The sequence below is a fragment of the Ichthyophthirius multifiliis genome, assembly GCF_000220395.1.
Source record: "Ichthyophthirius multifiliis unplaced genomic scaffold scaff_1120509249752, whole genome shotgun sequence".
Lineage (NCBI taxonomy): Eukaryota > Ciliophora > Oligohymenophorea > Hymenostomatida > Ichthyophthirius > Ichthyophthirius multifiliis.
In genome coordinates, this window is record NW_004087371.1 from 2,554 (window position 1) to 14,784 (window position 12,231).

At 16.7% G+C, this 12,231-nt stretch overlaps 4 protein-coding genes across 4 annotated transcripts, besides 12 other annotated features; 3 read left to right on the forward strand and 1 right to left on the reverse strand. All coding sequences in view use genetic code 6, as the record gives it.

Annotated features, from left to right (window-relative positions):
- Window positions 1-492: 492 nt before the first annotated feature.
- On the forward strand, window positions 493-890 carry IMG5_029300 (hypothetical protein; the record flags this gene model as incomplete). The annotated part of the gene is made up of 1 exon (XM_004039219.1): window positions 493-890. A coding segment is annotated over one exon (396 nt), but the record flags the coding sequence as incomplete, so codon positions are not given.
- A 970-nt stretch (window positions 891-1,860) lies between these two features.
- Window positions 1,861-1,928: a microsatellite.
- Window positions 1,929-2,178: 250 nt separating this feature from the next.
- Window positions 2,179-2,224: a microsatellite.
- A 901-nt stretch (window positions 2,225-3,125) lies between these two features.
- Window positions 3,126-3,189: a microsatellite.
- Window positions 3,190-5,078: 1,889 nt separating this feature from the next.
- Window positions 5,079-5,149: a microsatellite.
- A 190-nt stretch (window positions 5,150-5,339) lies between these two features.
- On the reverse strand, window positions 5,340-7,213 carry IMG5_029310 (pentatricopeptide repeat domain protein; the record flags this gene model as incomplete). Its single annotated transcript, XM_004039220.1, has 4 exons — window positions 5,340-6,707; window positions 6,751-6,909; window positions 6,968-7,062; window positions 7,117-7,213. 4 exons carry the CDS (start codon window positions 7,211-7,213, stop codon window positions 5,340-5,342), a joined length of 1,719 nt encoding a protein of 572 aa, XP_004039268.1.
- A 190-nt stretch (window positions 7,214-7,403) lies between these two features.
- Window positions 7,404-7,444: a microsatellite.
- A 1,828-nt stretch (window positions 7,445-9,272) lies between these two features.
- IMG5_029320 (hypothetical protein) lies at window positions 9,273-10,207 on the forward strand (the record flags this gene model as incomplete). Its single annotated transcript, XM_004039221.1, has 6 exons — window positions 9,273-9,325; window positions 9,381-9,453; window positions 9,518-9,565; window positions 9,606-9,653; window positions 9,706-9,801; window positions 9,848-10,207. The coding sequence occupies 6 exons, from the start codon at window positions 9,273-9,275 to the stop codon at window positions 10,205-10,207; spliced, it is 678 nt and encodes a 225-aa protein (XP_004039269.1).
- Window positions 9,482-9,537: a microsatellite.
- A 389-nt stretch (window positions 10,208-10,596) lies between the features above and the next one.
- Window positions 10,597-11,243, forward strand: IMG5_029330 (hypothetical protein; the record flags this gene model as incomplete). Its single annotated transcript, XM_004039222.1, has 3 exons — window positions 10,597-10,782; window positions 10,844-11,014; window positions 11,076-11,243. 3 exons carry the CDS (start codon window positions 10,597-10,599, stop codon window positions 11,241-11,243), a joined length of 525 nt encoding a protein of 174 aa, XP_004039270.1.
- Window positions 11,244-11,893: 650 nt separating this feature from the next.
- Window positions 11,894-11,925: a microsatellite.
- A 180-nt stretch (window positions 11,926-12,105) lies between these two features.
- Window positions 12,106-12,142: a microsatellite.
- Window positions 12,111-12,142: a microsatellite.
- A 1-nt stretch (window position 12,143) lies between these two features.
- Window positions 12,144-12,207: a microsatellite.
- Window positions 12,146-12,204: a microsatellite.
- Window positions 12,155-12,207: a microsatellite.
- Window positions 12,208-12,231: the final 24 nt, after the last annotated feature.

Here is a 12,231-nt window from a genome sequence, read left to right on the forward strand (position 1 = left end):
TTTTAATCTTTCCTTAATTCTAAAGCAATAGTTTTAAAGACTTCCTCCGGACTTAAAATATTACATAACTATTTAATAATAATATCAAGTTTTTTTAAAATATCTTAATTTTTGGAGCAAGCATTAAGTATTTCTCCAATAACCAAATCGAATTTATTTTTATTTTTTAAAATGTTTCCTAAAACTTCCATTATATTTTCTATCATTAGTTCTGAATCATACAATTTCTAAATTAATAGTTTTAGAACTTAATCAATTTACGGAAATTCGCTTTTATTGTAAAATTTTAATAACTACCTCATCCATACAAGGGCATTTTAAGCTGTTGCATTTCTTTTTTCGTTTAACATTTATTATAAAAATGGCATTGCTTTACTAAATGAATCTGATTTATCTTTTATCTTTTCTAAAATAATTAACATTTGCTTATTTATTTTTTCTGCAGAAAGCCTTATTTCAACTTATTCATTTGATAGTAAATAAAGAATTTATTGAATTATTTCTGGAATTTTTTTCAATACAGCTTCAATAGCTGATGGATATTTTTCTTAAAGTTATTTGTCTTCGATTTAATTATAAGTATGTTTAGCATAATTCTCTAACATCGTTAAATATTCATGAATATACCAAATACAATTTATCTAGCAAGTCAAATTTTACCTTTATTTTTTTTCTTCTCCAGCTCCAGAATACGGCCTTATCATTTTTATTAAAATATCAAGTATTTAAAAATGTATTTCTATAGAAATTTCATCGTTAATGCTCATTATAGAAGATTAACTTTATATATCTTATTGATAATTTCCCTACTTACTTTTAATATCTTCAAGAAAACTCTTCAAACACTATTCTGAAATAAGACGTACATCCTTTATATCGTGAGATGTGAAAAAAAATAATTACTCTAAAAATAAAGGCAAATAATTTATCATGTTTACACCTGGTATTGAATCTAAAGTTTTAATCCAATTTAATATCATTTATATAATCACAGGATTCTAAGCTATTATTTTCTTATTTATTTAATCTATTATTTCTTTTACTTTTAAATCACCTCTATTTAAAAATAAATATGTACATAAAGTAAATATGTTTATATTTTTTTACTTTTAAAAATCAGATGCTTATACTATTGTTCTTAATTTATTATCTAATGCTTATGCAGCTTTTCTTACAGCTTATTTTAAATTTAATTTAATATTTTTTTTTTTTCAATAAAATATATAACTTTCTTCTAAATCTGCTACTTTTGTAACTAGATTTTCAAATATATCTTTAAAATTTATTAATATTATTTCTTATAAGGCAAACGACATATGATAAAGACCTTCTAAACTTGCATATCTTATTTTTGAATCGCTATCGTCCATTAAACTAATTAAAGGATTTGTTAATGGCTTTGCAAGTTTTCTGGCTTATTTATCCTTTATTATTTAAACAATTATCTTTATTTATTTTAAAAAATAAATGTACATAATCTCGAAGTACCATAGCTATTTATACCAAAACTTTAATACATGTTTTTTTATCGTTTGGCTAATTTGGTTTATTTATTGAATTTACAAAATATTAAATTAATTTTTCTATTTATACTATGTTTTGGTTTTGAGAACTTAATGTTCTTTTAACCATTTCACTTATATCTTCAAAAGCTTTGCTTTTTTTTTCATTTTATCTATTTTTAAAATCAAAAATTATTAGTCTTTAAAATAAAAAATTGGAAACTTAGAATTTAAATTCTCTAATAATTGAGGTGGAATTTATATTTCGCTTTCTTGGTTCATATTATTTATTATAAAAAGATGATATAAAAAAAATTGTTTATAGATATAAAAAGTAAAAAATATTATGTTTATATTTATAAAAAGAAATATATTTTTATTTAAATAAAAATAAAAAAATTATTATATTTATTAATAAAAAAAAAATAGTCTTTAATAATAATTATGAATTTTTAATATTTATATAAAAATTAACGAATTAAAGTAAATTTGAAATAGGTATATTAGAATTTGCAAAAAAGAAAATATTTGCTTTCATATTATTAATTATGATTTTTATATTTTTAAAAAATTTAAATAGGTCTAAAAATAACTTATTAAGGTTATTTTTTAATATCTTAATTTAAAAAAGTTGATTATTATTTTTTTAATTTAAAAAAAATATTTTATTTTTAAAATAAAAATACTTAAATTAGATTATAAAAAACTAATAATTAATTATACAACAAAGAATTTAACTTTATATTTAATATTATTAATATAAAATTATGTAAATAAAATTCTTATTTATTTATTTAATTAAAATAAAATTTTATCTATTTTATTTTGCAAAATCAATTTTTCTTAAAAATATAATTTTTTTTCCCATATATCATTAAAATAATAAATGTAAAAATTAATATTATTAATTGCTTTATTAAAATATTTTATTCCATCCTATGTATAATAAATGGATATTTTACTTGGTATTCACCTAAGTCTGGACCTTTAAAAATTGTTTTAGATTAGCTTAATGTAAAAATATACATAAAATTAATTAAAGATATAATTTTAAATCAAGCAAACAGATAATAATGTAACTTTGAAACAAGCATGTATAATTTTATCTCTAATAATTTCAAATCTACAATTAGAAACGTTTAGTTTTATAAAATAATTATGATTCTTTAAAATATGAAGTTCTGATTATTTTTTAATAAGAACATATTAAATAAACTTAATTTAAAATATTTGGCTAAAAATAAAATGTTTACAAATAATATTCAGCTAAAAGAAGAATAATTTACTAAAATTAAAAAAATGTATAATAAAATTAATCATTTATATTAATGTAATTTAAACAAAGATATTAATCTCGTTATAAAAATATTCTCTTGATAGTTAAATAGATTAAAAGTATGTATATAGATAATCTATATATTAATTAAGAGATACTAAAGATAGATTAAGTTAAAACCTTATGATTGCTTATCAAACCAAATGTTTGGATCTTATACTATAATTTTTACAAAAATATTTGTGACTTTAAAAATTAAACTAAATATGAGAATTAAAAATAATAAAATTTAAAAATTTAAAAATCTTTAAGAATAACAAAATAATTTAATAATGTTCCCAATAATAATAATTATTATCCCAAAAAATATAAAATATAAATACTATTCTAAAAAATAATAAAATTTAATTAAACTTCTAATAACAAGGCAATTTATCTTAAGTTAATAATATTTAATAGTAAGTAAGTTTATAATAATAAGAAAAATAATAATATCAATAAACAAAGAATTTATATTGAAACTTTAAATATTATATTTTTTTAAAAAAATTGAAATGAAAAGAAAATATAGTTTTATTTATTATCCTTATAACTATAAATTATTTTTAAATTTAATATATAAAATTAATTAAAAATAAAATAAATATGAATTATTATAAATAAATTTGTAGATTAAATAAATCTAAAAATCATATATTTAATTTATTAAATAATCTTAAAATAAAATAAATATAAAACAATTAATTGACATAATAATTTAAGGAAATAATATAATAAAAATTTAATATAATGTTAATATTTTATTTATTTTTATTTTATATTTATATTATAAATTTTAAAGAATATACTCTTTTTATAATTGTTGCATTTAAGTTATAATTTAATATTATTTTTATCCTAAAAATATAAAAAATTGTTATAATAAACAATTAAATGTTATATGCTTAATAAGAGAGAAAATTTCTTTTGTAAAAAGGAGGATAATTAATAATTAGAAAAAAAAGTTCATATAATTTAGATGAAATTTCTTTTATAAAAAATTAAATTTCTCAAGAATAAATATTTTCAAGTATTAGCAACAAAAGCTTAGTAGAATAATCAAATAGTCAAAGTATAAATAAATAGTAATTAAGCAACAGTATTAACATAGAAGAAAATTAAAGAGAAATATCTTTCCATAGTTGTAATTCCGAAATAAACTATAGTTTAAAATAAGATAATATTGAATTTATTAGTTTTGATGAAAAAAGTGTAAACTAATGTAATCATATTTCTAATAAAAATTATTAATTTAAAAGTGCAAATAGCTTCAATGTTGAAAATAAAAGTTTAAAAATGATTAAAATATAAAATTAATAATAAGAATTGCATATAAGTATTGATGAAAACACATAAAATAGTAATTATTAAAACTAATTATTTCAAGTGTTATTATAAGAATAAAAAATATGCTAAAGATAAGATATAAAAAATCAAAAAAACAATAATACCTAAAATCTAAGATTGTAAAATAATAAAAATTTAAATACAAAATATAGTTAAAATAGACTTATATATTATAAAAATTAATTAAATATATACTATAATAAATTAAAAAAGAAATAGCATTTAGTAAAAAACCTTAACTATAATCTAACTTTGCTTGTAAATTATACGCTAGAAAAACATCCTAATTTATAAAATTTACTTTTTTTTAATAATTTAATTAATGTACTTTGTCGCATTTTTATTTATTCATTTTTATTTTCTATTTCTTTCAGCCAAATAACAAATATAAAAACTTTTGTACCTTTATTATTAAGTATAAGAATATTTTATATAATATGCATGGTAAAGATAATATTTTTTGGTAAATCACATTCAATATCTTATATAAAAACATGTAAAATTTTTAACAATTTTTTTACAAATGATGAAAAAGATTACTAAAAATAACCTTTGTTTAAATAAATGATAGATGTATTTGAATAAAAGCAAATAGACAATTAACAAAGAAAATAAAAAATACTATTTATAATCTGCCCGCCTGAATTTAACTTTCTGTCTTTATTTCATTTAGACGATACATAAAAATGGAATTTATTTTATGTTTCGAATTTCGTATTTTAAGGAATCGAAACTATATTTTTAGGACCTTTACTTGTAATTATAAATATGACTAATCTGCACGCAAATACAACTATTAGAGATGTAGATTTTTTAAATTTAGCTTAATATGTATCTATTGGATATTTTGGATTTTTTTTTTTTTTATGTATTCTTTATCTTATATACGGAAACAAAAAGTTTGATTTCTGAAAATATATATATATATATATATATATATATATATATATATATATATATATTTTTATATATATATATATATATAAAATAATTAAAAAATATTTTAATTAATTTTCAAGAATATTAATTTTTTGAGGTTAATAATATTTCCGCCCTTAATTATTTTAAAAAGTTTTTTTTTTAAATGTTCATTTTTTTATGTAATCTTCATTTTATATATTGGAATAAAGAGTTAATTTTTAAATGAAAAAATAAACTTAAAAAATATTTAATTTTCAAGGCGTTTTTTTAGAAGTTTATAGTATTTTTCCCCTTAATTTTTTAAAAAGGTCAACTTTTTTGTAGTTCTTATTTTAAACAAATCCAAATTAAGTTTTAAATTTCTTTAATTTGATATAAAGTTCATCCGGCAAATACTTAGCCTAACCAAGTTTTTTTAAAAAAACCTACCTTGGTTCTTTTTTAATTTCCTAAAATTTATCAAGCATTTCTCCCATAACTTACACATCCGAACTCCTATATGCTGCATCCATCACATAATTTAAAATTTACCAATTCTCTTTAAGTCCTTCAGCCTTCATCCATCCATGTAGTCTATAAATTTACTTCAAATCTTTTTTCTAAAAATACAGTTCCATCAGCAATTCATAAGTTTTTTCATTTTTCTTAATACCATATTAATCATATAAAGGTAAAACAAGCCCATCAATTTTATCATCTTTTATTGCTGCTACATGTACATATAAAAGGGAATTAATTATATATACATTTACCATATTAAGTTCTTTTGCCTTCTCAAATATTTTCCAAGAATCGTTCAAGTATATATCGATTAATTCAGAAGTCATTAAATCTGTCTTTATAGCCCCAGAGTATACTTTAAGAGAACTATTAAGGATATATTGATTTAATTATATATTGTTATTTTTCATTATCTATATAGCATCGTATGCTGTTTTTACATCACCGGCATTATCACAGGCTTTAAAAAGATGTACAAAAGTATCTTAATCAGGATTTATGCCTGTAATTTTCATTTTTTCCCAAAATTCAATAGCTTCATCAGCATAATCTTTTCTACTTCCTAAACATTTTATTATATTATTGTAATGAATGGTTGTAGGGTAAAAATTAGGAAATTATTCTAATTTATTCCATAACATTTTTCCTTTTTCAGCATCTTTTGTCTTTTTTTTATAAAAAAATATATATATTAAATTGTTTACATGTGCTGCTATTTCTATCATAAATGATATTATAGGGATATCTAATAGCTATTTATTATTTTTTTATAAATCATTATATGTTTCCCAACATTTAGTTAAATTCTATGATTTGTAGAAACCATTAATTAATGTTGTATAAGCTGCACTATCTAATTAAAGCCCTTTTTCTTTCATTTCTCTTATTATTCTTTCAGCTTCTTTGGCATCTCCTTTTCTAGCATAGCCCAATAATAAAGATGTATATAAATGTAAATTTGCACCAAATTCTTATATATAATAAATAATATTTTTTTTTTTTAGAAATATACATTATAAAGCTTTATCAAAATAATATTCTGCTTTTTCTAATTTTAAGCTTTTTGAATATACTTTTATCATATTATTATATGTATAAGGGTCAGCTTTAATATCCATAGCCTTTTTTATTATTATTTTTAGAATACTATTTTGATATAATTACTTTCATTAATTCGAATGTTTTTTCAGCTCCTTCAATATCTCTTTTTTCTGATTATATTTAAAGTAAAAAATTAAAATTCTTTATAGTATATGATCTTTTTTGAAAAAATCCTTCAATAGATGTATCCATTTTTTTATAAATATTTAAAGGATTTGTTGACTATAATTTAATTTAAAAACACGTAAATAAATTTAATATTTTTATATTTATTTTTTACTTTTATGGTATCTTCCATTGATTATTTCATATAAGAACCATCATATTATTCTTTGATTAATTATTTAGCTACAATATTAATCTTATCAACTTTGGCTATTTTATTTAAAAAAATATGCTATTTCTATATATATAAGATTAATTTTTTACGAAATTAAGCTTTTTTAACATATTGAATATGTTTATCTTTAGCTTTATAATTATTAGAAGAAACAAAATATTTTCCAAAATTTTTAATGTTTTTCATTTTTATTTAAAGTATTAATTTTATTTTTAATATTTTTTATTAAATTTGTATTCTGTATTTAAATCTTTTAAAAATATTTATTATTAATTTAAAAAAAAAAAAAATTATGCAAAAAAGTAACATTTCTTTGCAATTTTTTTTAATATTATCTGACTTTAGTGCATACAAATATTACATAATATATAAAGCCATTAAAAATTCCGAATATTAAAAATTCAAAATATTATAAATAATAAATATCAGAAATATAAAACAATATAAATAATTAATATATTAATAATTTAATTTTTATTTTATAATTATATCAAATGAATATAAAAATTACAATTAAATTCATAGAAAATTTTTTATATAGATTTTAATTTATATGTATTTAATATTTTTTCATTTATTATAAATAAAAATAAGTTTTTTATATTAATAATAAATAATATTGATTATTTATTTTATAATATTTAAATTTAAAAAATAATGAATAAATTTGTTTAAACAATATTTTAAATATTTTTTAAATATAAAAATAAAAAGCAAGTTTTTAAATATAAAATATAATAACTTTAAAAGCATTATTATATTATTTCTTTTATTTATTTTTCTATTTTTATATATTTACTTGTTTTGATTTTTTTAAAATTGACTAATTATTATATATCTAAACCTATTTAAAATAATAAATAAATATTAAAAATAAACCAAAATAAAAAAAATTAAACAAAAAAATGGAAAACATCACATAAAGCTATTAGCATCCCATAAGAAGATTATGGTGTCATTTATGCAAATACGAATTTGAGTAACCTAATGATTAAATATTTGAATGTACAAAATGCAATAATGATTTTTGCGAATAAATAAATAATGAAGATGATCCAAGAAAATTTGTCCCTTTTGGTGAAGAATAAAACCAAAGAAATCAAATAAATTAAAATTAAAATTAAAGCGTTAATATTCAATAATAACAAAATAGAAATAGACAGAATTAAAGTGTTGGCTTTTCAATATCAATAAATAGTGGGTTAAGGTCAGTTTCAAATATAAATGATATTATAGCAAATTTATTTCCAGTTACAGCTTAAAGATAGTAAATTTATTCTTCAGGTGATAATATAGATAATATTATAGACTTCATTATGAGAAATGATCGCAATGTCTATGGAAATCCTCCTGCTGCTTAAAATAGTATCGAAAGTTTATAGAAAATATATTTTGATAAAGAATAAATTAAAGATGAATTAATGCATGAATGTACAGTTTGTAAAGAAGATTTTAATTAATAAGAAGAAGTTACAAGAATGCCTTGTTAACATATTTTTCATTAAAATTGTCTTACTCCATGGCTTAAATTGCATAATTCATGTCCTACGTGCAGATACGAATTACCAACTGATAATTAAGAATATGAAAGAAGAAAATAATATTAATAATAGAGATAATGATTATTTTTTTTGAATAAAAAAAATAATGGCTTTACTAATTGAATAATAAATCTCATTTATATATGTATTAATAAAAAACATATTTGTATTTTAACTTCATAAATAAAATTATTTTTAATAATTAATATATAAAAAAATATTTATTTATATATTTTTAAATAATTATGTTTCTTATATTCAATTATAGATTTAGTTTTAATTATTTTTAATATAATATAATAATTAAATATATTTATTTCTTACTTTTATACTTATAAAATCTATAATTTTCATTTAATATTTAATCTATATAAATATTTAATAATTTTTATTTAACATTATATTAATTTTTTTTTATAAAACTAAATCCTTGATACTAATAAATTTATATATAATTTGTTCCTTCTGCTAATAATATTTAATTAGATTTTATAATTTTATATAAAATATTAACTTTATATAAATAATTAAATTTGAATATATTTTTATTTGCGAAAACAGTTTTATATTTTATTAAAATATTTGTATATATTATTATTTATTATTTATTATTTAATTAAAAAATATTTGCTTTGTATTTAAATTAATTTGTTTTAATTAGTTTCAAAATCAAAATTTATATTTACAAATAATAAATTAAAAAAATGAATGATTAACTATTGAATTAAACATTATAAAGTACTGATATAGAAGAACTGTAATCTAAAACTATTTCATTAAATAAATATAAAAAAGAACTTTTATATTTATAGTGAATATCCATTTCAAATAGTTTTAATAGGCGATTCAGGTGTTGGAAAAACAAGTTTTTTGATTAGATTTTCTGTTCAAAAAATTAAAAATATACTAAACCAAAATAATTATATTTTTTAAAAAAATTAATTTTTAGGAGGATTAATTTTTTAAAAACGTAAATACATCAGTCGGAATAGATTTCGTATATAAAAAATAAATAATAAATATATAAATTTTGATAGAGATATAGAAGTTTAATTATAGACAATAAGCAAATAAAACTTAAAATAGTATTTAAAAACAAAATAAAATGAAAAACCAATATTAAAAATAAAATAAAAGTGGGATACAGCAGGTTAAGAAAATTACAGAGCAATTTCAAAAAGATATTTTTAAAAAGCAGATGCAGTTGTTCTAATGTTTGATATAACAAATAATGTATTTTAAAACAAAAAAAGTTCTAAATTTTTATTTAAAATAAAAGGAAAGTTTTGGAAATCTATCATATTGGTTAGAAGAGTTAAATCAAAATTGCAAAGATACGAATATTCCGAAAATTTTGGTAGCGCATAAAGGAGATTTAAATTCAAAGCGAACTGTTCATTTTGAAGAAATAGACGATTTTGTTATAGAAAATAACATGGAGTTTATTGAAGCTAGTGCAAAAGAAAACAATAATGTAATAGAAACTTTTGCAAAATTAGGAGAGATTTTAATAAGAATTTATGAAAACGGAGAACTTAATTTCAATAAATATAATAGAGAAATGTTAATAACAAAGTAAAATAAATTAAAAAGTTAAAGACAGTAATTACAATAATGTAAATGTTGTATTAATAGTTGAATATTGTTTATATTTTTTTATATAAAAATCTTTTACTTCTTTAGATTTAATTTTTATTAACAAAAATATTACTTTTTAAAATTATTTTTTCTGTATTTTTTTTTAAAAACACAATCAACAAATAAAAAGGTGAGAAAAAATAGATTATGACCTTTTTTTTTATATAGTTTTTAAAAATAAATTGCAGAAAAAATGGAATAATCATAATAAAAAGTAATATATATAAATATTATATATTAAATTAAATTGATTTTTAATTTATTAAAAAATAGATATATATAAAAGCTAAATATAATTCTAAAAATATTTATATAATTAAATTAAATATTATAATATTGAAAAGACTAAAAATAAATACCAAAAATCAATATATTTATTTCAAAATAAAAATGATTAGAAAAGCATTATTGAATTAATATAATTTATCTTCTTAATACTAAAAAATTTTTAAATTTTTTAGCTGTAAAAACAATAATTATTTTTATCACAATAAATATAAATTAATAAAAAATCAAATAGCAACAAGAAAATATACAAGAGACCATGAATGGGTAGATTATGACATTTCCTCAAAGGTAAATAAATTTTATATATCGAGAAATACAATTAAGTTTATTTATAAAATTAAAAATAAAGACTGGAGTTATAGGAATTACTGATTTTGCAGCTAAAGAATTAGGAGATATTGTTCATATTGAATTTCCTGATATCGGTACGAAATTCACTTTAGGTTAAAGTATTGGATCTATAGAATCTGTAAAAGTAGCGGCTGATGTATATGCTCCTCTAGATGGTGAAATTTTACAAGTAAAATTTTATTTCTTAAATAAATAAAAAATCAAAATTAATGTTTTTTTATTTTTATAAGGTTAATGAATAGGTGACCGAAGATCCTTCCTTAATTAATACAGATGCATTTGCAAGTTGGTTATTAAAAGCTAAAGTTAATAATGACATAGAAATCGAAAAAATGATGGATAAAGAAGAATATTATAAATATGTTAAAGAATAATAAAAAGAGACATAAGATGATTGATATTATATAATTTTTATAAATAAAATTATTAAATTTATTTTGTATTTATTTGAAAAATTTTTAATAATATCTTAGTTATTATATTTATTTATATTAAAATTTAAATAGATATATTATTATTAACAAATATGTAATTAATTTTATAATAATTGTTATATAATTAAAAACTAACATATAAATAAACAATAATAATATACAAAAATTATTTAAAAATAATAATTTTTTGTATTTAAATATTAAATTTTATAAATAAATGTTTTTAAACTTTTTTAATTAAATATTATTTAGAAGAATAAATAAATATAATTAATGAGTAATTTTAATATTTTTATTTTTGAATAATCTTTTATATTTTATTATTTTAATTATTAAAAAATTATTGAAACTAACTAAAATAAAGATGAGAAATAATAATTACTTCATAGCTTTATTGATGAAAATTTATTATTACATTCTTTATGTCCCTTATTTATATTTAATAATTAAATTATTATAAACTATTAAAATATTAAAAAATACCAATAATAGACGTATTTTTTATAATATTATAAAGTAATTTTTTTTGTATAATATATTTTATAAAAAATTATAATAAATAATATATTTTGTAATATAAAAGAGTTATAATATTTTATTTATAATTTTTTAAAATAATATTAAATATACATAATATAAATATACAGATAATTAAAATATTAATATAATGTATTAATAAATACATTATGATAATCATTCTATATAAAAGATTAAATTCTTAACTAAATAATGATATAAAAACATGTTATTATTTTGAAAAATATAATTATAGAAATATTACAATATTTTCTTATAATAGTTAGATTATATTATATTAATAAAAAAAAAAATTAATAATAATAATAATAATAATAATAAAATAAAAAATATTTATATATATTTAATATATTATTATAAATATTATATATAATATAAATATATTATAAATTAATTTTTTATTTAACTAAAATAT